At 37.0% G+C, this 23,674-nt stretch overlaps 5 protein-coding genes across 6 annotated transcripts; 1 reads left to right on the top strand and 4 right to left on the bottom strand.

Moving 5' to 3' along the window:
• Nucleotides 1-280: 280 nt before the first annotated feature.
• LOC111791520 (sulfoquinovosyl transferase SQD2) lies at nt 281-4,517 on the bottom strand. The gene is made up of 11 exons (XM_023672902.2): nt 3,943-4,517; nt 3,363-3,429; nt 3,144-3,214; nt 2,934-3,051; nt 2,766-2,839; nt 2,548-2,603; nt 2,346-2,429; nt 1,577-1,664; nt 1,418-1,495; nt 1,099-1,155; nt 281-924 (listed from the first exon to the last, which is right to left on the bottom strand). Exons 1-11 carry the CDS (start codon nt 4,275-4,277, stop codon nt 429-431), a joined length of 1,524 nt encoding a protein of 507 aa, XP_023528670.2. The 5' UTR covers nt 4,278-4,517; the 3' UTR covers nt 281-428.
• A 3,203-nt stretch (nt 4,518-7,720) lies between these two features.
• On the top strand, nt 7,721-8,550 carry LOC147793039 (josephin-like protein). Its single transcript, XM_087122621.1, has one exon. The coding sequence runs from the start codon at nt 8,049-8,051 to the stop codon at nt 8,421-8,423; it is 375 nt and encodes a 124-aa protein (XP_086978747.1). The 5' UTR covers nt 7,721-8,048; the 3' UTR covers nt 8,424-8,550.
• Nucleotides 8,551-9,144: 594 nt separating this feature from the next.
• On the bottom strand, nt 9,145-14,905 carry LOC111791519 (S-adenosyl-L-methionine-dependent methyltransferases superfamily protein). 2 transcript variants are annotated; one of them, XM_023672900.2, is made up of 12 exons: nt 14,757-14,905; nt 13,597-13,673; nt 13,422-13,515; nt 13,121-13,170; nt 12,534-12,583; nt 12,315-12,423; nt 11,977-12,037; nt 11,844-11,896; nt 11,254-11,346; nt 10,839-10,902; nt 9,849-9,956; nt 9,145-9,593 (listed from the first exon to the last, which is right to left on the bottom strand). In XM_023672900.2, the coding sequence occupies exons 2-12, from the start codon at nt 13,621-13,623 to the stop codon at nt 9,352-9,354; spliced, it is 951 nt and encodes a 316-aa protein (XP_023528668.1). In that variant the 5' UTR covers nt 13,624-13,673; nt 14,757-14,905; the 3' UTR covers nt 9,145-9,351. The 2 variants fall into 2 exon arrangements, with proteins under 2 accessions (XP_023528668.1, XP_023528669.1); XM_023672901.2 differs by lacking the exon at nt 14,757-14,905 and adding an exon at nt 14,295-14,696.
• A 720-nt stretch (nt 14,906-15,625) lies between these two features.
• On the bottom strand, nt 15,626-19,776 carry LOC111791518 (26S proteasome non-ATPase regulatory subunit 7 homolog A). Its single transcript, XM_023672898.2, has 9 exons — nt 19,447-19,776; nt 18,638-18,730; nt 18,468-18,549; nt 18,086-18,182; nt 17,888-17,963; nt 17,738-17,796; nt 17,446-17,568; nt 16,321-16,464; nt 15,626-16,068 (listed from the first exon to the last, which is right to left on the bottom strand). The coding sequence occupies exons 1-9, from the start codon at nt 19,631-19,633 to the stop codon at nt 15,997-15,999; spliced, it is 933 nt and encodes a 310-aa protein (XP_023528666.1). The 5' UTR covers nt 19,634-19,776; the 3' UTR covers nt 15,626-15,996.
• Nucleotides 19,777-20,830: 1,054 nt separating this feature from the next.
• Nucleotides 20,831-23,110, bottom strand: GPAT6 (glycerol-3-phosphate acyltransferase 6). Its single transcript, XM_023672897.2, has 2 exons — nt 22,411-23,110; nt 20,831-21,870 (listed from the first exon to the last, which is right to left on the bottom strand). Exons 1-2 carry the CDS (start codon nt 23,026-23,028, stop codon nt 20,980-20,982), a joined length of 1,509 nt encoding a protein of 502 aa, XP_023528665.1. The 5' UTR covers nt 23,029-23,110; the 3' UTR covers nt 20,831-20,979.
• Nucleotides 23,111-23,674: the final 564 nt, after the last annotated feature.

Raw genomic sequence — 23,674 nt, 5'->3', positions numbered from 1 at the left:
TCGAGAAAAAAGGATTCAAGATGGTTTCTAGTGTTGTGCTATGATTTAATGGGATGATGTGGATTCTTAGTCTTATTAATGGGAGCAAGAACCAAAAATGGTGTAAACAAAGCAGAGTTTGAAATGAATATGGTGTCGGAATTATAATGTCGTGCGAAGTTTAGAGCAACATATCAAATTTCATCATTCAAAATCAATATCTTCATGTTCTTCATGTTCTTCATGTTCTTCATGTTCTTCATGTTCTTAGTTGGTGGCCAAAACGCCTGTTTATATGATGTGAACAACAAAGTTGACCATTTCTTTTCTGGTTTAATGAATATATACACAATGAATCTTATAGTATATGCCAAACAATCACGCGGATGTTTTTCCTTGTGCTACTGAAACCAAGCTGCCACAGAAATATGAAGAACAGGTGTAGCATTTCACTGATAACTCACTTCTGGGGATGGAAAAATCCGTTTAAACACCCATTGAAATGGTCTTAGAAACTGTGCTCTTTTCTTGCGCCAGAACCATATGGCTGCGTTGTATTGTTCGTTGCGGATTGTTCGAGTTGCAGCTTTCCAGTCGTATTTCTCCATCTCCGCTCGAGCTGCTTTCCCCATTGTTTCCCTCAGTTCGCGATTCTCCAACAGAGGCTTCAGCTTGCTTAAGCAGTCATCGATGTCTCCCGGGGTGTAAAGGTGCCCTATTTTGCCGTCTACTTCAGGAGGGATTATATCGGGAACTCCACCGGCACGAGCTCCGATCACAGGGATCCCAGAGGACATAGCTTCCAATACGACAAGTCCTAACGTCTCCGATTCAGAAGGCATTACAAAAACGTCACCACTAGCATAAGCCTGAGATAGCTCTTCCCCTGATAACATCCCTGTAAATACTGCAGGCAGCCCACTGAACATCTTTTCTAGCTCCTCCCTGTCATCAAGGAAAACACATCAAACAATTACAAACAAAGTAATCACTCAACCCTGTTCGTCATAATGCATACAAGAGTTCCCTATAGCATTTGGTTTTTCAGAATGATTTAGTTCTTGATATGCTAATTTAGATAATAAGCTCATTGCGGTTGTCAAATCCTAGAACAGATACCTGTACGGTCCATCTCCAACGATCGCGATTCTTGCTTCGGGGAGTCTATCCATGATCCTATCATATTGATGGAACAAATGTAAGAACAGCTACATATTTTTATGAGGATCATACATAATCAAAGGTGGAAGGAAGAACAAGAAGTTGATGCACAATTCAGGCTCCATTTGATAGCTATTTCGTTTAGATAACATAACAACGAAACCTACCGGTAGAAGTAGTGTTTTTCAAAAACGAAACGGTTATCAAACAAGATCATAGTCGTAAGTTATCCTAGACCATGGTGCAGAGGGTTAAGGAAGCTAACCATATTTCATACCTTTTAAGGAAATCCAAGCTCTTCTCAACGCCAATTCTTCCAACATGAACAATCAGTGGTTTATCAGGCTCTCCGCCACTGTTGGACAAAGCCAATCATGTTAAAGGAGATGATCTTTTGAGTTACATTATTTAAGAAATAAATGTGAGGGAATGTTACCTAAGCTTCCATCTCATTACATGCGAGCGGAAGCGAGGATGAAAGCTTACAGAATCTACACCCTTGTTCCAAAGTCGAATCTTGTTAGCTGCAAAAAGAGAAATCGAGTAAATACCGCTGATATAACTTGCTTATGAATATATGCTAGAGCCCACCGCTAGCAAATATTGTCCTTTGAGCTTTCCCTTTCAGGCTTCCCCTCAAGGTTTTTATATCGCATCTCTTATAAAGAATCCTTCGTTCCCCTCTCCAACCGACGTGGGATTTCACAATCCACCCCCCTTTGGGGCCCAGCGTCTTCGCTGACATACCGCTCAGTGTCCACCCCCCTTAAGGGCTCAATGTCCTCGCTAGCACATCACCTGGGCGTCTGGCTCTGATACCATTTGTAAAACAGATCAAGCCCACTGCTAGCAAATATTGTCCTCTTTGGGGTTTCCCTTTTGGGTTTCCCCTCAAGGTTTTTAAAACACGTCTACCAATGAGAGGTTTCCACATCCTTATAAAAAGTGTTTTGTTTCCCTCTCCAATCGATGTGTGATCTCACAATCCACCCCCTTCAGGACCCAGCGAGGGTCCTCGCTGGTACTCGTTCCCCTCTCCAATCGATGTGGGATCTCACAATAAATACCACTGATATAACTTGCTCGAGAATATATGCTCTAAGGTAAATAAAACACAAAAATATGTCAAACTAAATCTACCACTTTCTTATACACATTATCATCAATGGAAATCTACAATTAGTTCCTGCGCTATTTCAAATCACCTGCTGTCACTTTTTCAGCTTCAAGATCCTTGCCAATGGCAGCAGATGGAACCAAAGTAAGATCGGCAGCTCCATGGAGGAATTCTAAAAAGAAAGACTGAATTCTAAATAGTGATCCTTAATATTCAAATTCGTATGATGGAACAGAATAAATCTTCCTTTTTATTAGTTCAACAACATAATACAATAAATCCTCACGTACTTATAACGAGCCACATGGGTTTGACCAACCAACTAAATGTATATCTTGGAATGTATCTGCACATCAGAAAAGACAGATATATGGTAATCTAAACCTGGATACAATAAACAACAAGATCGACTCGTACGCAACTGTTCTCGGCTCAACGAACCTCGTAACTTGTTAATGATAAAGATTGTAATACGTCCAATGGTAAAAAGTCCCAGAAAAGAACTTACACAGGTACATGAGTATGGTATGACATAACTAGCGGTACACTTAATAGTTTTGCAATAATCAGAGCTCCAAACACCTAAAAACGAATCGAGTTGGACATCGGTCAATCAGCTTGCTCAATTTGATGACTAAATTCAAGAACATATAATGAGATGATTTTTTTGACTTGCCATTATCCCTGGTGATGATGCGTGTATGATGTCGGGTTTAAACCGAGAAACTTCCGAAATTATTCTTGGACTAAGTGCTAGAGAAAGGGGCACCTTCTGATACAAAGGGCATGGAAAGCTGCCAATAGTTAAAGATAAGTTGAGCAAACAAGAGAGGATCATAGGTTATACTGAATGTTATTATCATCTGACATGAACTCCCAAACTTACCTTCGTGATCCAATTATTTTAGCACCATAAAACTCCTCAGGCACACCTTCATGAGTTGTCACAACCATTACCTAAGTAAGTTGCATAAAAAAGTCAACTTCTCTATTGCTAGAAAGCAATTAATAGAACACACTCAAGCTTGTTGCAATAAAGAGTTTAAGATGGATTGAAACGGCTATCAAATGCTAAGACAGGAACATGAAAGGGATTAAATTAAACCTCGTCGCCCATTTCGCGTAGATAGCGAATGAAGTTCTGGAAGCGATTTTTGTATCCCGACACGTATCTGTAAAACCAACAATGGAAGGTAACTATCAGTGATTCAACACTTATGAGTATAGTTCACAAACAACCCAATACACATGAGGAATAGGGAGTAGATGCAAAATTTGACAGAATATCAGTGCAAGAACAACTAATGAGACATGTTCAAGGTTTTGGTGACATCAAAGACTGCGATGGATAGAGAAACAGTGATTTAAGTATAGATCAATGCAGCTAATTGTTGTAGTAAAACTACAAAGTGGCTTTCTATATCAAAAGCGGAATCAATGAAGTTAGAAATAAACCCTTCAAGAAGAGGCTAAACCCTCATTTGACATCAAGCATATAGCAGCTCCTAGATGCTATATAGCAGTGCAAGACAGACAAGAGCAGCTGAAGTAAAATCATAAGATCCGATTCCCAGTAACATATATTAGAGAGTACCAAATGGAAAGCCGTAAAATAGAAGACAAGGCCAAGAGAATAACCAACACAAGAAATTACAAGTTGTTTATGCATAGAAAGGAAGACTCACGCAAAGGGAGAAGGCTCCACAAAGAGAGCAATACGACGAGGTTTGGAAATGGTATCGGGGTCAAGCAAAGGAGGGCTATCTTCCTCTCCATCTTCAGCTCTGACTTCAGCAATAGTCATTTTGTTAGCCTTAACACTAAGAATCCCACTTCCCCTTTTCCTCAATCGAACAATTTCACAAAACAAACTTCTGGGTTTTGAAGTTGAAGATCTGGAATGATGGAATCCCAAAGAAGAAGGGGGTTCGTAGAAGGAAGTGGTGGTTGCTGCGGCGGCGGAAGTGGAAAGAGGGGGAGGAAAAAGAGAGAGATTTATAGAGAGAGAAGTATTGGTCATATTGGAAAGGAGTTTGCCGGCATATAATATAGTAGGTGCAGTGTCTGAGTTGGGATTTGTGGGAATTGAAGAATTTTTAGCTGTCTGATGCGTTTGTAAAGTTGGGTAACAAAGCAAGCAATCGAAAATCAGGGTCCGCCAGAAAGCTCGTCCCGTGGTATTGAACAATATCTGGGAAGGAATTGAGGAGACTCCTTTTATGGATATTCCACTTCTGATTTTTTGGTTCGGTTCGGTTTGTGGAATCAACCAAAGGTTCTTTCAGCATATGCTTTTTCAGTCTAATAATTTCAAATTTGTATTCTTCACTTCATCCCCTTTTCCTCTAATTATGATTATCATGTGTTTATGTTCATATCATGATTACGATTAGGGGATAATACAGAATCTTCGTACATTCTAAACAAGGGGAGAAAACTCAACGCACACTCATCCAAATGGTTTGAATTTTCTATTTTGCTTCTTAATTTACAATTAGTATCTAAATTAAGGGTTAAGTTTCGGTTTAAGAGATCTGATTAAGATTGGGTTGGGAAAAAAATCCCTCCTTTCCCCCTAATTCTAAATATTCTGTATTGAAAACAATTTCTAGGGTTCCTTTTTCTTATATGAAAAATCAATTGTAAAATCCTTCAAAAGTGGATTTGAGTGGCTGATGGGAACAAGGAAATCAGCAAAATTTCAAAACCCAACCATTGTGCCATTGACATGTGGACCAAGATGCTATTTATCCAACCTGTCAATGCCCAGTGGTTGGTGACCCTAAACTGATATAAAGACAACAATACACCAACAAATATTTCAAACTGAAATCTTTAGCTTTTGTGTTTAATAAATTTTTAAATTTAAACTAATAATACTAAAAGTTTAGTGTTCGATTCCATGTAACTTTTAAGTTTGTATTTAAATTATAATGGATGAATTTTTATAAATTTAAATTAGATCAGTTCTCTGTCCGACAAAATTGATAATTTTAAAAAACAATTATAAAAAACGTGGGAAATAATTGACTAAGAAAGTCTATAAAGTTTCATCGGATCATGATAGCTCACAATTTGTACCTAAAAAATGAATGATCCAAGATTAATGTAACATAAATATCTTTGTCGAATAAAATTTAGGCCACATAATATCCTTTTCTGAGCATGTGCCCTTGTACCCCTAAAGGTAATGCATTAGGATATTCTATATTTACATTTATATATTAAAATTAGCTTCTCATATTTGCATTGGAATATTATATATTTAGAAGCTATATTAATATTGTCAAAATGAGCAGTGAGCATAGATCGGGCTTTGTTATGGGCCTCTGGTGGTAATCCATGATAATTTGGGTCGGCCCAAGTCCAGTCAAATTATTTATGGGCCTGAACTGGTACCGGTATTGAATCCACAAAGCCCACATTAGAGTTTCAGCCCATTTTAACAGTTCAGGCGGTCTCTAATTTGGGCCCTACACACACGGGTCCGAAAGCCCATGAAAAATCGTTACGGCAAATATCAAATTATACCCATAAAAATTGAGTTCAAAAGTATAGGGATATGATTGATATTATTCCAAATAATTGAGATGGAGTACAGTAAATGTGACATGACCAGCAACAATTTACTGAGCTCTTTGCCAAAAAAGTCCATTGCTTTCTGAAGGGGGAAATTCTGTTTCCTGGAAAATATTTGGTGTGAACAGTAAAAAAAAATATATATTTTTAAAATTTGTTTTTGAGAAAGTAAAAATGGATAAATAGTATGGCCAGAATATATCACTATTTTATTTATTAATGGTATGGGTAGCTGAAAAAACACTTTCTTTTTGAAACTCGCATGATCTAAAACAGGAGCTTTTTAAAAGAATGGGTCAAATTTGTTGATTAATGATAATAAAAAAAAAAATCAATTTGCTCGTGAATCATAACTGGTCATTGGTTAACTTTAAATTATAAAATAATTATAAGGACAATTAGACGTGGAACTATCATTTTCAGCATATGCAGTTTTTCAAAGAAATTGAGTAAAAACAAACATTATGGCGATGTTGATGGATGAGTAAGACTCCTAATTTTGTATTAAATGTCCTTGATGTTTGAGAATATGGGCTTGGGCATTTTTCTAAACAAAAATGAATTGTGACCACCTATTTTCTTTCAATTTAGTATTTTCTTTTTGGGCTTCCCTTCAAAGCTTTTAAAACGTGTTTATTAGGGAGAAATTTCTACATTGTCATAAGAAATGTTTTGTTCTCTCTCCAATCAATATTGGGACGATGTACCCAAAGAGGGTAGATTGTGAAATACTACATCAGTTGGAGAGGAGAACGGTGTGCTAGCGAGGACTCTGGGCCACCAAGGGGTGGATTGAGAGATCCCACATCCATTAGAGAGAAACAAAATACTCCTTATAAGAGTATGGAAACATCTCCTTCTTAGTAAACGCATTTTAAAACTATGAAGTTGACGATAATGCATAATGAGCTAAAATGAGTAATATATGCGAGTAGTGAGGAAATTAATATTTTGAATAAAAAGAAAAAAAAATAAAGGTGGGGAAATTGCAATAGATTATGTTTAAAAAAGGTGATTAAAAATGATGAAAATGGGTATGGATGAAAGAGTGGGAAATGATAAAATGAAAAGGAAAAAAAAGGAAAAGGGGTGTTCTTTGTTGGTTTGGTGATCGTCAAAAGCAGAATAGTGAGCATATGTTGGCGTGCGTACTCATCAATGTAATGTAATGGTTTAGAAAAAGAAAGAAAGACAGAGAGAAGCAAAAAGTAGGATAGCAATGACGTACCAGTATAATTAAAGGTGTTGAACAGATGAAGAGTCATGGGTGAGGGAGTCAACAGGCAGATGGAGAATTCAATTCAACTTTATTTCTCAGTCAAAAGGGCAAAAATCTGAGAGCATGCAGATTTTTCAACACAAATTCTTCTGCCGAAGGACAGTAAAAGAAGAAAAGAAAACCACAGCCTGTGACCTCAACCAACACACAGACACAGACACACAGACACAGACACAGACCCATTAGCATCATCATGCTGATGGATTTCTGTGATTCTACTGAAATTGGGAATCAAGATGGCCAACAAAAGAGAAACTCGTAGGCCCCATCCATTGTGCCTCAAAAGCAACGATGTTGCTGAAGAGTATCGAGTGGTTGTCTCTCTCTCTCCCTCTCCTTTTCTCCTCTCCCTCTTCTACTTCTTCTCATTCTCTTCCTTTTTATTCTCTGTTGGCTCCACTCCTCTCTTTTTCCGACCTAATCCACTTCCCCATTGCTTAGTCTTACCCACAACTCCTCATCTACTACGCACACAAATAAAACCCACTCTTTCCTTAAGTTCAGCCCTTCAATTGCAAACCAAGACCTGTAGAGCTGTGAGTGAGCATGTTCTTCAAAGCTGTCTTCATGGGGTCCGAAATTTTCTAAAGGGTTGGTAAAAGTTCCTGCAGCTTCTATCACTCATATTCAAATGAAATGTCCATTTGAGCGTAAACTAAACGCTTACTTTGAGCCTTACTGCCCACTGAATCAGTCTTACCACAGTGGATAGTTTCTTAATTAAGCCCCATTCTTTCGTTTTCATTCTTCTTTCTCTTCCTTCAATTTGAATCAATAAATGCTCCTTATTCTCACAACCTAACTCGCTGTCCCTTCTCCTCAAGAAAGCTACTTACTTCTCCCCCACATCCCACAAATCATCTCGAAATCTCTCTCCCTCTAAACCCCATATTTGTTTACCCTTTGGATTTTCATCTCGGTTGGAAGGTTCAGATGTCAAGGAAAGCGAGCAAACGGGTCAGCTTCAGTCCCGATGTGAATGATAAGCCAACAGTCCTGCTCAAACACGGCGGCCGTGACGGCGGAGCCGGAATATGGAGCTTCGGCCTGAGCAGAGACACAAGGTACTTGCCGGTTAGGTTTCTACAGAGCCTCAAGGCCAAAGTAAGTGAAGCCATTCGCTTTGTATCAACAAGAAAATCTTCTCGAAAGGTTTCTTCAGCCTCCACCTCCACCTTTACAAGGTCAAGATCGGTCTCGGACTCCATGGACTCGCATCGAGCTGAAGCCATTGAAGATTGCATCGAGTTCTTAAACCACTCTTCGTCTTTGTCCAGATCAAATTCAGTCTCTGGAAGTACGTACTAAAAGTTCTGTACTCATGGGAATGGAATGTGCATGTAAAATTTAGTCGATATTTTAGACATTCTTTTGCGTGCCCGTCTCTGTAAGATGATGCTTTAGCAGATGATAATAGAGTTTCTGCCTTCGAATCTCTGAAATTTTCTTGTCTAAATGCGTGAACACCAGAGATCTGTTCATTAAAAAATTACATAAATAGGATATCAACAAAATATCACTTGATCAGGTAAATTAATATGCATAAAAGTTTTACTTGGCTGAGTTGTTCTTGTTCAGTATTGTCCATAAAGGAAGGAACTGGATGGAACAACCACCGTTGACGGCCTAAATAATGGCATCTCCTCAAGGAGTGAATGGCCTAGACAGCACGAATCTCTCTGCGTGATATGTTTGGGCCATAAATTTTTAGAAGCCAACAGTTAGACAGGGATGAGTTAGACCTGTGAATTTGGAGGGCCACGCCTTTGAGGAGATGAAAGATTCTCAATTAGCAAGCATGGTTGGTCAATTCTCAATCAGGGGACCCACCTGTAAAACCCCAGTTTGTCCAAACAATTGCAAAGGAGAAACATAGGAACATGCAGACCCACATGCAGTGCAATGGTTAATGGTATGCTCGAAATGATATTCCTTATTTGTTTTAGTTTGAGGTATGCATGGGGGTGGGGGGTTCATGTCCATGAAAATAATGAAGGGTGAGTAGTACTCGTGCGGGATAATCTCGTGCTAATCATAATACATCTCCATAATCATTATATTTTCAAACTAAAAGAATCAAAATCAAGATCCACATTACATCAAGAGGACAGAGTAATCATCACATTAAACGAGAGAGAGAGAGAGAGGGGAGGGGGGAGAAATGATTGCTGTTTCTAAAAATTACCGGTCCATCCGAAGCCACTTTGTTGTGGTTATCTAACATTGAATAGCGTAATCAGGAATCCGAGGAGAGTTTTTCAAGTTCTCGAATTCCTTGACTGGAAGCTTTCTTCATTTCAAGAGCCCTCTTGTAAGGTGGGGCGATAGGAGGCTGCACAGGATCTAAGCTCCGATAAGTTCCCTCGGCACCTCTGGGCAGTGGGTATGAACGGTCGGAGTCATATCCACTGAGGTCCCCACATGCAAGAAATGGGATGTAAACTTTATTGGGACCTTCCAGCCACCCACTACTGCAATCTGCGAGGGACACAATGTAGCAAAATAGCAATGCTATTACTTCCACTTGTGTAACGAAAAATACCAGGCAATTGACCACATCAAAATCAGCAAGGACACTAATTTTAAAATGCCTAAAGACAAGAAGACAGCTCGGTCATAGCACCAGCTGTAAAACAAATAAATCTTTAAAAACAGGATAGGAACATGTTTGATCTTAGGATGCGTCCATCCGTTGATACGTAAACACCCAATCAAGGCAGTACATTAGTTTACCTAAGTCATCTCCTCCTGATGGACTTCCCACCTTTTCCAGCAGGCGATGTAGATCTTTTGGGTTGAAACCTTCGGGAGGAGAATAGTTTTCACAGACTGCAAATGCCTCTGCATTCATATACAATCCACATATGAGCTTCGACATGAACATAACGTTAAATCATAATCAGAACTTTGTTTAAAAGTCTTTACCGTGGGTTCACCTAGGTGACTAAAAGAAACCAATGGAATGAATCGCAGATTTAGTTCAAGATTGTATCCACTTAATCCATTCAACTTTTAAATGCTCCAATTATGTTCTTGAACTCTTGATTTTGATCCCATTAATTTCCCATGGTTAACATTGTGGCTTAAATGTTTTCATGGAACGTTGATTAGACTAACGAATATGATATGATATACCAACATGTGATATAAAAGAGAAAGCCAACTAGCTAAACTAAGGGCAGACAAACCCAGAAATTCAGTTTAAAATGTAATTGCTCCCATCGCGTCTTTTCGCATCTTCCATAATTTTGTTTAACATGCCTACTTCTGGTACATAATGCCAAATAATCACTTGCTGTTTTAAGCAAGAGATAAAAGAACGCTTGCTGAATGTAATTGGAACTTTTTCTAGTTCACGAACACAACCATGAAAGTTTAGAAAAATTTTACTTTTGCCCTGGACTATTTTGTCCTCTATTACATCTTTTATATATTGCAGATGTCACCACGAAAATGAGCTAACTCCACAATTTGCTGTTGGGTGGACACCAGTCCCACCACCTAGAATTAAACGATAACAATCTAAAGTTGATTTAAGGAATCCAAGTACAATGGATATCTAAAAATTCATGCGCAAGAATCCTATGAACCAGACGCTATAAAGAGAAAAAGGCAATTTTCAATTAGGAGTATCATTTTCTGGAAACAAGTTCAATCATAACCGAAAGATAGACCTCTATAGCTACCAATGGAAAAAAAAAAGTGGGAAAACCAAAACGTTACCTATACTGGAATTGCGACTGCTTTTTGGTTTTGCAAAAGTCACTACAGGGAAAAATAACTTCAGCTGCAACAGAAAAACCCAAAAATGTAAAACATCATTGACGGCTCAATCACTTCATGTATGAAACAACAAACACCAATCTTTGATTAAGATCCTTATTTAATCCATGATAATACTTGACAAGTTTTACTAGTGCTGAACATATCTAAAAGAATTCTATACGTCAATGCATTAATTATAAGGTACAGAAGAGCTCACAGGAAATTTTCCAATTTGACTGGAAAAAAAATGTAGAAGAGAAGAGAGATTCATATTGTAGATGCCATTAGTGAGAACACCATAAATTTCTTCGTTACTCGAGTATGCTACATGCTTTTTTAATTGGGTATTGTATAACAATCATTTAATATATACCTGACAATACAAAAGGCTGGTATCCTTTCCACGGAATATCTTTGCTATGAACTTACCACCTTCTCTGAGAACGTGAGTAACTATTGTTAAACCCTGCAAAGAAAAGGGGGAAAAAACGAGATGAGCTCAGTTACTTAAACCTTATGCATCTCCAACTATATTGAGAACTAACTCAAGGAAGAGAGAGAGGGAGGAAAAACGAGGCAGAGCAGAGGACAGTGATGGAAGCAACAAAACTAAGTCCATAGAGGAAAAAGATCAAAGAGTGCAGGCAACATACAATAGAAAAACACTTAGAATGCTTCAGTATAACCTCCTAATACAGCAACCACCATTTACCTACAGGATCTCAACTACTTTGCTCACTAGTTACACGTTATTTTCTATTTGTAGGATCAAACAATTTGACACTCATTAGTGCTTCTCTTGTTGGTATTAGTTTTTGATCCTTTCCACACAGTAAATGTGAGATGAAGCAACATCATTACTGTCAATGTGCATACATACCATGCATTTTCAAAATCTCTTAAAATATTCATCAGCACTTTCTCGAGAAATTAAACAGTCTCTGTAGAAAACACAGCACTTACAGCTAGTATGAGCTGGGACTGAACAAACTCGTCCATGTCATGAAGACCAGTAACTACAAACAAGCACATAATCAGTAACAAAATATCATCAGGTGGAACCTCAACAGAGAATTCAAAAAACACAAGTATCTACCATCAGGTGCACCATCACAAACAACCAGGTCAGCCTTGCACCCATCAAAATGCCTAATGACCTGGTAAAATTAAATATTAGATAGGCCATGCACAAAAACATATGACAATTTAGTATGTGATCAAATTGTTGAATAAAATAAAAGATTTCTAACACAATGTGAGCATTCATTCAAAGAGAAAAAAAAATCCAGTATGGAGAAAAACATAGGAAAATTATCAAAAATAGAAAATTTAAAACAAAATTGACCATGTCGGTGGTGCATTAGGATCTGGATATGTCTTCGTTTACCACTTCAAATGTTAAAAAATACTTCGTACATGGTACACCCGGCTTACCACTTCAGCTGTCCTAGCATTTGTTATATCACCCTGCACTTGAATAACACCTTCAATTGGAGCCATCGGTTGTAAATCAATAGCAACAATAAGAGGATGATCGCCATCCCTGCAAGTTAAGTTAGAGAATCAATGAAAAGGGAGAAAACAAGTGGAAAACGGAGAGAAGGATGGGAAGGAAAAATTTACATTTTCATGCAATAATCTACCATAACTTACTTCGAATCAGGAGAAAGCTTTGCTGGGAGATACAATTTCCTACTAAGGACCTACACATGATTAGTAGGCGAGAAAATGTAAAGACAACTTGGAAATAATTAACCAAAATTAATTATATTTTTGTTCAATAGTTGCAGCAACACATACTACATTGCTTTTATCAGCCTCCTTATATTTAGTGTTTTTCAAAACGTGAAATGTACTGAAGCATAATACTCCTATGAGTGTTAATATAAAAATACAGATAAAAATATATATTGTTCTGACAAATAAGATAATGAAAGTTTAAAAACAAGCTTTTATAAGAGTACTTAAAAATTAAGGAATTCGAGTTGTTTTCTTCCCTTTTTCAAGAATACTTAATGTTATCATTACTTTTGAAAAGTGTACCAAAATGCAGGGTCAATGAAGGGAGGAGAGTATTGCACCCCATATGCAGGCATGTTGTTCAAAAAATGCTTACAATGCCTATCACTTGAAGAATTCTTGTTAGATTTAGTTGTTTTATATGAAAAAAAAAATCCCCAAAAAGCATTGACCACTAGTTTGATAAACAAATTGCAACAAGAAAACGCCCAAGAAATTACCTGGCTCCAGCTACCGGGGGCTGCACATAAATCCACCACTCTCTTGACTCCTGCATTTAAAATTTCATGGTAGATGATAAACTTAGAAGCGTTTCAAATGACTTGTACATGATAAAACAGGTTGATTACAAAGGAAAATAAATCACACAGATTTCAGGAGGATTCTAGAAAATAGTTCTGTTATGGAATCCAAAATGTTGCAGCAATAATTATTCTCATTCATGTCGACCATCTCAGTGATTGACATCCCAGCAGAAATGTAAGAATATTTCAATAGAGAGGAGCCAATATAAGAACAAACCTTCAAATATGTTAAATTCGTCGTCTATCTGAAGAAGTTTAAATGCACTTCGAGCACGCCAACCTTCTTCTTTTGCTTTACGGTAGTATATATCCTAAATGAGACACAGTAAATAAAACTTGGAAATAGATAATGAATTAGAAAGACAAATAGTCAAAGACAATAGTGCTTAAACCCTCTTATCTCTCGAAGCTTTGCCCATGATTGAAGAATCAAGCAAGAGTTTCTGGTAGTGTTGAGAAGACAGGCCTCCTGGTAACATTCAAACCCAGCATGAATGTTAAAGTGGGTCATCAAAGGAAGTCTTAAGTGTATTTAATAAATAAAGTATTGAATCCTCAACCCAAAAAAATAAACAAATTTTGGTATAGAGCCAACAAGCCTTACAACAATAATTCAATTGGAGCATCAAATTCCTTCTTTCCAGAAATATTTGCCACATTCTTGGTTAAAATCAAAATAGAGCAAAAACGTCTAATTAACAGATAAGGCTCCAATTGATAACCATGGGGTTTTTTGTTTCTAAATTTTGAAAATTAACCTTATAAGAATTGCTTCCACTCATGATTTTTTTTTTTATCTACTTTCTAACAATTTTTTCAAAATTCATGTCAAGTTTTGAAAGCTATAAATAAAAATAAAAATAAAAATAAAAACTTGTTTTTACTTTAGGAATTTGGTTGAGAATTCAAACGCCACCTTACAACAGATGATGAAGACCATTGTAAAGAAATTGTGAGAAAACAGAACAATTTTCAAAAAGTAAAAAACTAAAACAAAATGGTTATCAAACAACGCGTAAAAATTCCAGATTAGAACACGCTATGCGGTGTGCTCATAAACAACTCTAAGAACTAGCTATACAATCTTCACCTCAGAGTACCACATCCTACGGTTAACGTTTACATGGATAGCGTAGAGATAAATGAAATCTTGATCAGGCATTTCATCGAACATCTAACATGCCTCGGAATGTACAGAACTTCTACACCCCTCCTCCGACAACTGCTTACAATCGGACACACCCAGAAACAATTCTCTAACTCAGAGAATTAATATTATTTCCGTCATATCTGATGTCAACTTCAAGGGACAATTTGTAAAGTTATCAACAACTAACTACACAAACAAACTACTAGTTACAACTCAACCAGTTGCCAACTAATGACAAGTTGATTAGTTACACAATATAACAGCAAACTAATAGGTCTAACTCAGCCAAACTTCATGCTGCGACGGATTGAACACTAGATATAATAGAAAGAATTAGGGCAAGCCGGAAAATGTTCGCACAGCAGTGCAAAAGAAAGAACAAGAAAAGGAGGAAACTCTTACAGTAGAGATGTACGACTAGGTCCGTTCCCAAGCTGAAATCAACCTGATGCTAACTTCAAATCTTAAGTCCAGTAGTTTTGTGCCGGCGCGCCGCTACTGCTACCCGCGTCTTGAATCCTTATTTCTTTAAATTTTAAATTCTGATAAAATATATATATATATATTCCAATTAATTGTAAATTCTCTCTAAATCCCATTTTTGGTGCTGGTTTTGGAACTTAAATGAATATTAAAATAAGATTAAAATGTTTTCACTTTGTTTGGGGTGGGGGGGATTTACTATGATCCACGGTAAATTTTGATATAGTTTGAAGGTAATTAATGTAATTATTCAGGCTCAATTTTAGCATCAAATAGAATTCCATACTCCAATTTATCAAACCCTAATATCACCCAGAGTGAGTTGATAATTTTTCTAATAAAATTAAGGAACAACAAATTTTGATAGAATACGGTGACATTGATCAAATACAGTTACATAAGTTTAATTCATGAACTTAAAAGTTCGTATCTATTTAATTTTTTTAACTCCAAAAAGAAAAAAAAAATGTTAAAAGTCTTTGAATTTTAGAAAATCTTATCCCATTCAAATTTTATAAAACATAATTAATGTTATAAAATTAAAATATTAATCTAATGAAACTCTTAGCTTAGAATTTTGAAACTAAACTCGTAATTTAATCGATAACATACCATAGTGATTAAAAACATACACATTACGTTTGGAACTATTTCAATTGAAATGAAGAGGTATTCAGTAAGTTGTAGCGATGAAATGCTATCATGAAATAATTTACAACCAAAGAGCTTAAGCTATAAATGGAATTTGTAGGGTAGTTTGTAAATAGAGATAAATTATACCCCACAAGGAAAGTCAATGATCCACTATGGATAAAATATTTTTGTCCATTCAACGATTAAACAGCTTCAAGAGGATGGAGCAATCATTTGATTCTACAACATTAGCAGCTAATGAGGCTTAGGGTTCTATACTTCCTTTCACAACCTGACTTCAAATTGCTTTTGAATGAGAAAAAGTGAAATGAGTGTCTACAGCAGCACATATTTGGGCAAATAAAGTGACATTGGACAAAAAATTATCAGGAAAATACATGCTGGGAAACTAGCCATCTCTTCCAATAGGATAAAACAAAAATATCATCATCAATCAAGAACCCAACAGACAGATAACTAGCTCCTTCAACTCAGATGTTTCAAAGGGACTGATGGAAGCTGCACATTAGTTTCCAGAAGCTATGGGGACAATTGCTGGCTTTGCATCCTCAGCCTTTTCGTGTTCTTTGTTTAACATCTAGAAAACAGATTTTTCCACCAGAGCAATCAACGATTATGAGCTAATTGAGAGGATATGTGTGCATAAAAGGGCGTTCGAAAGTCATTCCAGGTCAATTTTAATGGTATGAAAATCACGTTAAAAAGAGTAAAATCAAGTATTAAATAGGGCATATGTAATAGAGAATTGAAGGATGACAAAAGTAATTTTAACCATTTCAAAATCACTCCTAAACATACCATAAATCGGCTGGAAATTATAGAAACTAACCTTGTTATTGATTAAATTATGAAGTGCAATGACACTCCGGATGAGTGAGGAAAGATAAATAACCAGCATCATATCATTGGTTTTTACTGCAAATGATTTTATCAACTCTGCCACGTTAAGATTTGGAAGAAGGTTGAATACATCCTGCAATTTTGAGTAGAAATTAAACATCGGTATAGCTTTTCAGGGTGTTTTTAGGGTGGAAACTAGTAAATCATAATCAATTGGTCTGTTCCGTGTTAATACTTCTCGCACCACATAATGCATAAAATATGATGGAAAACAAATCACACCGCAATGAGGAAGTTCTTACATAATAGTGTGTGTTATGTAACAAATCTACAAAGATGGATGGATGCATTTGAAAAATTCACGAGACATGTGACGAATGCATCTTATTATTGGCCATGACATCAATGTAATCCCTTTTCCCTCTTCACTGGATCCGTATAGAGACTGTCTATTAATTGATCGTTCTTTTCTGGGGGGGGGGGGGGGGGGGGGGCAAAACCTATTGGGTCTTTAATCGTTTCACAAATATGAGATATCAATATCCTGGAAATGATAGTCAAGGCAATTTGATTTCATGATATCCTAATTCAAGACAAATTACAAAGGAATTCCAATCCTTCGGTTATTAAAACAATGCTTGAGTGAGATGAGACACAACATGAACTTATTGAATAAAAAAAAAGGAAACAACTTTTTATAAGCATATAATACTGAAACCAATAAAACTTATGCCGATAACGTTCAATTAACAAACAAACGAATAAAATAGACATCAGAAAAAGAAGAAAAAAAGAAAGGACCACATAGGCAAGGCACCTGAATATATGACATTTTTTCTTACAAAATGTTTATTCCTTTTTTAAAACTGCAAGCAAGGTCCTTGCTTAGCATCAGATTACGCAGGCAAAGGTGCATTCAGCACCTAAACATGCCTTCTAAAAAAGTGGACAACATGTTTTGAGTTGCGGAATATTTGTCAATTTGATTGGACAAACAGTGTAGAAAGCACATCATCAAATACATTCTATAGTACACAAGCGCACGCACAGGTGAATCAATATAATGCAGTGACATGCATAAAAACTGCACAGAAATGGTTAGAGAAAATGGTACCTGTAAATGGTAAAGAATCTCATGATTTAGCGGAAGCTTCTCGTCAATAACAAGATCAAGGTAGCCACGAATCTCACGAAGTCGTGCATCCAAACCTTTCAAAGCAGTAAGTTTTCCTGTCACCTATAAAATATCATTTATATTAGTCAATGCCTTCGTGACCTATGCTGTCATCTAAAACTTCAAGTTTCATACATCAAGTAAATCAAAAAGGTTTTGGAACAGTTTAAATAAAAGAAAACTGATTGGAGAAAACTGCAATGCAAGACAAGTAACAGTAAAGGAAATTAACCTCATTGGCAAGTGTACTAATGGTGGTATCCTTGACATCCCTTAGTAAGTGTTCCACACCTGTATTTAGACAAACCAAGAGTGTTATGTGGTAAAAAAAAACTGATGAACACCCTAAAACGGGAGACTTGAAATTCATTTTAGTACTCACCAATTTCCTCAACCTCGTGGGCAGCAATAACTGAAGGTACATGAACAAAGATCTTCTGGCTCTTTTGGGTAGCATTCTGTCACCCAAATTAGAAGATATGTAACGTCAATTAGAAAATGATCTTAATAGTAAATTCAGAACCATTAACTCTCTAACGCATCAAACATTTTGGGGAAAAGAGATAACATGAAATCATACCTCTTTAACTTCTTCAACATCATAGTAGGCTTTAGTAGGTATTCCCAACTCCTTTGGTTGAACATCAATAATCACAAGCACAGGATTTGGTACATAACTAAAAATCCAGCGGAGAAGATATGAGTGACTCATGGTGTAACCAGACAAACAACATCGGTCAAAATGATGCAATATTCATCATTTACTGACTATGTGATAGCCTCCTAAAGAGTCTAAATTCATGGTACAAAATTACATAAATAAGGGCTTAGAAAACTAGAAAAAAGGAACATAGAGAGGACAGGATAGAGAACAAGCAGAATAGTTTTTAAGAATGCAGAATTTGAGAACATGAAAATAAAATTGTGAGAACCTCAATACCAAACATGTATGGAGATCTTACTTGTGGAACAATTGGTGAATATCAAGATCATTCTCCCGCAGCTTTGGACCTGTGCTATACCAACCTACGATGTGCTCCTTAGCTGACAAGTCCACAAATTCATGGCTGATATAAACAAACAATTCTAAACATAGAAAAGGCACAAAAGGTACTAGAAGTAGAGAAAATACCATTTATTCTCTTGAACATTGAAAACATCGATTCGTGATAGTTGTGGTCAAGAAACCATATGCTTGGATCTTTCTCATCTTCTTCAAAGGGGACTGAAATAAAGAGCGTGGACTACCCATCAGAACAGTAACCACCCTACTGGACTCATACATGGCTGGATTATAAACAGTGATTTGGAACCACAAAAGTCTATAGTCGAGATAAATAAAAACAGTTAAAATATACAATGGTTCAACCCAAAATCCAAACAATCTCGAGGCAGATGGATAATACTGATGTTATACATTTAATAAAAAAAATTCAGTGGGTGCCTAAAGTGTCGATAATCTTGGCTGCCAAAACCTTAACCAGTACGAGTCAATCGAGTATAGCTTAACAACGAATTTCCAGTGTCATACAAACTATGAAAAGAGTAACAACCAAAGCAGGTGAAAAAAGCAGGCAACTGAGTGCCATAGTCCTAAGTAATTCATAATGAGAGGCAACCTAAGAGATTTTGCGAACTAGGACAACCAAAGCACAAATAATCGCTTCTTTTCATGCCTTTTTTGCGAATCAGGGCAACCACAAGAAAGGTACATTTCCAGTCTCTGTAGCCAATTCTAAACTTATGTTCAACGAACGTCAAATTCAGACAAATACCCAACAAATTGCCCAGATTCCTTGCACCATATCATACAAATCAACCAGCGTCCACTTTCAGCTATTAAACCGAATCAAACGACCAGAAAATTCAGATCCAAACACAATACAGCAATATTTTTTACAATAGGCGAGAGAGAAATCGGTAAGAGAGATGAATACGGACCTGCATAACTATTGCTGACATCGACAGTGCCCTTGAAAGAGCTACCGAGTAAAACTCCTACAACTCGTTTGCGAGATTCCTTAGCAACTCGATTGTAGTTATCGACGATACTGAGCAAAACCAGAGGGTGGACTACGACCTTCTCGACTGGCCTCGATGATATTTGCTGCGTCTTGATCACATCCATGGTGGAATTTTTGGCAGTGTCTCCGAGTTCAATCGAAATTGCGGTTCTGTGCTGAGGAGGTTAAACCCACTTAGAAATGGAGAAGCAGCTTATTAAGCCCTTTTTGGTTGTCGAGTTTTCTTGGCAGAAAAGCAAAGCTCCATTGTGATGAGCCAGCAACCCACTCGGCCCAAAGAATCCACAAATTCTAAACCGCGCTTTTCGTTTGCTTCTTCCGAGGTCCAGATATCAAAGGTAAATATAGCTTAAGATAAATATGTAAATTTATTCGAAAGAGGGAGAGAAGCCCAAAACAATCCGGCAAACCTCAGGTGAGCCCATAGCCCAATATCAGACAAGAAACTGCTTCACCAAGATACTCATATTCACAATTATTAAATAATATATTTATTTTCATTTATTAGCTTTAAACATAAAACAACTATTAAATACGAAAAATACCTAAATTTACATCATATCATTCATTACTTTATATTAAAGTTAGTTTAAAATTTTAGTGCGCGACAAATTAAGTTGAATTGTGATGTGCATTGTATTATATATTAAGATAGCGTCTCAATTAGTTGACATTTATGACTCTTCTCTCTTGTCTCTTGCACCCTAACTTTCTAGTCTGTCATCTCTTCTCGTTCTTCAATCTCTATACCATGTTCTTGTACTAGTTTTCGTTTATTGTTTGTTTGTAAAATATTGCAAATCGAAACAATAGATACTATATTCTTTTGTACTGTCTTGTTTATTATTAATTATTATACGTATACAATAACTGATGTGGAAGTTAAAATTTGAATTTCTAAGATAAATTATATTGAATATACGTAGGTGTTGTTATGTAACTATCCATCCATAAGGTACTAGATGTAGTCATAAATTTTGGTTGGTGTGAGATTGATTGATTGCATATCCTCCACTACTATTGGCAGCGTTGTTAATGAATAAATACACATAGCACTATAAATATTTATGTCTACCTCTTACACTCTCCTCTCCTCTACCAAACCATAACCTAAGAACCCTTTCTTTTGAATGAGTCAATCAGAATGAGTGATGCAGGAGGAGCATATGGTATCACATTTTTGGCTTTTATGGCGCTGTGTTTTGTGGCTCTAAAGCAATGGGGAGGGGGAGTTGCAGAGACATAAATGCCCAATCAATTTATGCCCTTCAGTGTACCTTACCATATCAATAGGGAGTCAATTTTAAAACAACACAAATAAGGACAATTTGTGTATACATATTGAAGAGGAACAATATACATAAAACCATTTATATTTATTTTTTCTAACAATTGAACTTTTTATGGAAAATAAAACCGATAGAGATTAGAGAATAATGGGGTTTTGGTTTTAAGTAGATTTCTTAACTGATTTGCCGTTTTCTTTTTCAGGGGAAACTCGGCCGTCAGTTCCGGAGAGAATGCCGTATTTCCCCTTTCTGGTCAAATTAGTACACTCAAATCCTAGGGTTCCGCCAAGTACCTTCTGAATGTAATTCGCCACCTCAATCGCTGATCTTCCGCTGCTGCACGTCATTTCCGCTGGCAACTGATTCAGAAACGTGATTTCGTATGTCGGTCTCGGATTCATGAACACAAAGTACGGATCGAGTAATTTGTGTCCATTCACCGTCGTCCCGTAAAATACACTCTGTTTCGTGTTAATGGCGACGGGGACGATTCTATCTGTTAGCTCGGCGAAAAGAGCACTGAATCGTAATAGGAATGGCTCTCTGCAAGTGGTCCCTTCGGGGCAAATCACGAGGTCGCCATCTTCAAGAAGGCGTTTAATGTGAGCCGCATCTTTCTCTCTCTCTCTCGACAGAGCAACGGCCTTGATCGGAGAAATTATCTCCGTGAATTTGCTTATACTGTACGTAACGCAGCTGATTTTTCTACCTAAGGCGACCGCGATGATCACCGGATCTAGGACAGTGCGGTGGTTACAGACGAAGAGAACGCCGCTCTGGCCTTTCTTCGGCGGCGGCGGCGGAGTTCCCTTAACAACGAGCTTGATTCCGAGGAATTTGTAGTTGTACCAAGCGATTCTTTCCGGCAAGGGAATGTTGGTGTAGACTCTGAGAATTGAAAGGATCACGCCGATCGGCAGCCATAAGAAGGTCAATAGCGCCGCCAGTGGTGTCGGCCGTTGCACAAATCGGCCGTCGTGGAAAATAATCGGGCTTAAAAGTTTGTTTCTCGGCAGCGGCTCACACTTGGATCGTGGGACCATATATCCTTCCTGAATCATCAGCCACAAATTTCAAGGTCAAATTACACGTAAATTATAATTTTTTTCTTTAAACCAATTTTAAGTATTTATTAATAAAAAAATCACTCAAATATTGATAATTGTGATAACTAATATTCATTCATGATGCATGAAACTGAGGTTGGAACGTACATGAGGAAGATGTGGGTGTGACATGAAAATCTTGTGCTTTATATTAATCGCTCCCATAATGTTAATAATGCAACAAAACAATATTAATTGAAGGCACGTGCTAGGAAAAAGGGGGGGAAAAAAAAGGAAGAAACAGCTGGAGGATTTTAATTATGTTGAAAAATGAAATTTATTGAGGTTTGGTTGGAGATTGAATCACAAAAAATGTAACAAGTGATTTAGTGACCATTAATTGCCATTAAATTAAATGTAACAATATTAATTGAGAGCATGTAATTGGGCCACGTGGGTGGAAATTAGGAGGTAAATAAATTAACAAATTTAGGAAATATGAGATTAATAATAATAATATGAGATGGGGAGAGATGGGAAATAGACCTTGCAAATTGACATGAAATCATGGTCAGTTTCTCTATCACCAAGCCCTAAATCAGGCAAATCAGTGCCCACTTCCTTAATAAGGCCCGTCTTCTTCAGATCGCCAACCAGAACTCCGGGTTTTTTAACCAACCCGGTAGCCCGACCCGATTTCGTCACTCTCAGCTCTGTTCCGATGACCTTATCGGCTCCCAAAAACGTTTTCACGAAGGGTTCCACCATAATCCTCGGATTCGCCGTCACAATAATCCTCTTCCCGAACGAATTGAAGACCTTCCAAGTTTGGGGATGAACGTCCTCAGAGTAAAATTTGGGCAACACAGAGCGAGCCACCATTTCGATATCCGCGACTTTCAAACCGGCGAAGGCCACGAAAATGAAAGTCTGAATGGCCAGGGATTCGGACAAGAACATGTAAATTAAGTAAACTAAGGGCGACGAAACCAGAAGGAGGAGTCCCCGGAAAATGCTTCCGGCTTCGACGGCGACCAGCATGTAGTAAGGGAATGCGCTGTGAGAAATTAAAAGAGTTCCGTCTAAATCGGCGGCCACCGTCTGGTCTGACCGCCGGTCTATGTTGCATTTTGAGATGGCCGGGAATTGACGGTAAGCCCCCATCGGAATTCTCGAGACTTGCGAGAGGGAAATCAGAGAGAGAGAGAGAGAAATGGCTGTGAGTTGGGAAGCGAAGAGGGGAGAAAATGGGGTTTATAAAGAGACAGTAGGCAAACTTCAGATTTTTTTTAGTGCGATTTAAATATATAAAAACAAATATAAATTACTTGAAAAAAAAAAAAAAACAGTTAAAACGAGTGCATGAACCACCATTATGCTCACCCGAGTCCCATGTGCACGAGTAACTAAATGAATCGCATTCAATTGCTACCACTTAAAAGTAATTTTTGTCTTTGATTTACATAAGGTCACACAACACGTTCAAGTATAATTTATTATTCATGAATCCCATGTCGTGTACGAATTCGATTTTTGTTGTTGTCACATACAAAACATTAACAAAGATCTATCATTATTTCTCTCGATTTTTTTTTGTTTGATTAATGAATTCGTTAGTTTTTTTTTTTTTTTTTTGTTTAATTTAGGTATAATTTATTTTATAGATAATGGGCTAATTGATTGGACTAATCTACATGTTGTTAGTTTGATTTTTGACTGATTTGGGGTTTTTTTTTTTTTTTTTTTTTTGACTAATTTTTATGTTTTTTTTAAATCTAAGTATTTTATAAATTAAACAAAGTAATTAATA

This window comes from Cucurbita pepo, chromosome 3 (assembly GCF_057944985.1).
Source record: "Cucurbita pepo subsp. pepo isolate OVF chromosome 3, ASM5794498v1, whole genome shotgun sequence".
NCBI lineage: Eukaryota > Viridiplantae > Streptophyta > Magnoliopsida > Cucurbitales > Cucurbitaceae > Cucurbita > Cucurbita pepo.
The sequence above is the reverse complement of the archived record's forward strand: the minus strand, read 5'-3'. Positions and strand labels throughout refer to the sequence as shown.

Coding starts and splice junctions, on each gene's coding strand:
- LOC111791519 (XM_023672900.2), bottom strand. CDS start 13,623: ATGGGCAAAGCTTCGAGAGATAAGAGG. Junction 11,347..11,843: donor AGTCCCAGCTCATACTAGCT/GTAAGTGCTGTG, acceptor TTTTCTTTGCAG/GGTTTAACAATAGTTACTCA. Junction 9,957..10,838: donor CAGTCGCAATTCCAGTATAG/GTAACGTTTTGG, acceptor ATATGAATGCAG/AGGCATTTGCAGTCTGTGAA.
- GPAT6 (XM_023672897.2), bottom strand. CDS start 23,028: ATGGGGGCTTACCGTCAATTCCCGGCCATCTCAAAATGCAACATAGAC. Junction 21,871..22,410: donor ATTTCATGTCAATTTGCAAG/GTCTATTTCCCA, acceptor CTGATGATTCAG/GAAGGATATATGGTCCCACG.
- LOC111791518 (XM_023672898.2), bottom strand. CDS start 19,633: ATGGATGTGATCAAGACGCAGCAAATATCATCGAGGCCAGTCGAGAAG. Junction 17,569..17,737: donor TTAGTACACTTGCCAATGAG/GTTAATTTCCTT, acceptor GATATTTTATAG/GTGACAGGAAAACTTACTGC. Junction 16,069..16,320: donor ATAATTTAATCAATAACAAG/GTTAGTTTCTAT, acceptor TCTGTTTTCTAG/ATGTTAAACAAAGAACACGA.
- LOC111791520 (XM_023672902.2), bottom strand. CDS start 4,277: ATGACCAATACTTCTCTCTCTATAAATCTCTCTCTTTTTCCTCCCCCT. Junction 3,430..3,942: donor GTGGAGCCTTCTCCCTTTGC/GTGAGTCTTCCT, acceptor TTGGTTTTACAG/ATACGTGTCGGGATACAAAA. Junction 1,156..1,417: donor AGCTTGGATTTCCTTAAAAG/GTATGAAATATG, acceptor TCAATATGATAG/GATCATGGATAGACTCCCCG.
- LOC147793039 (XM_087122621.1), top strand. CDS start 8,049: ATGTCAAGGAAAGCGAGCAAACGGGTCAGCTTCAGTCCCGATGTGAAT.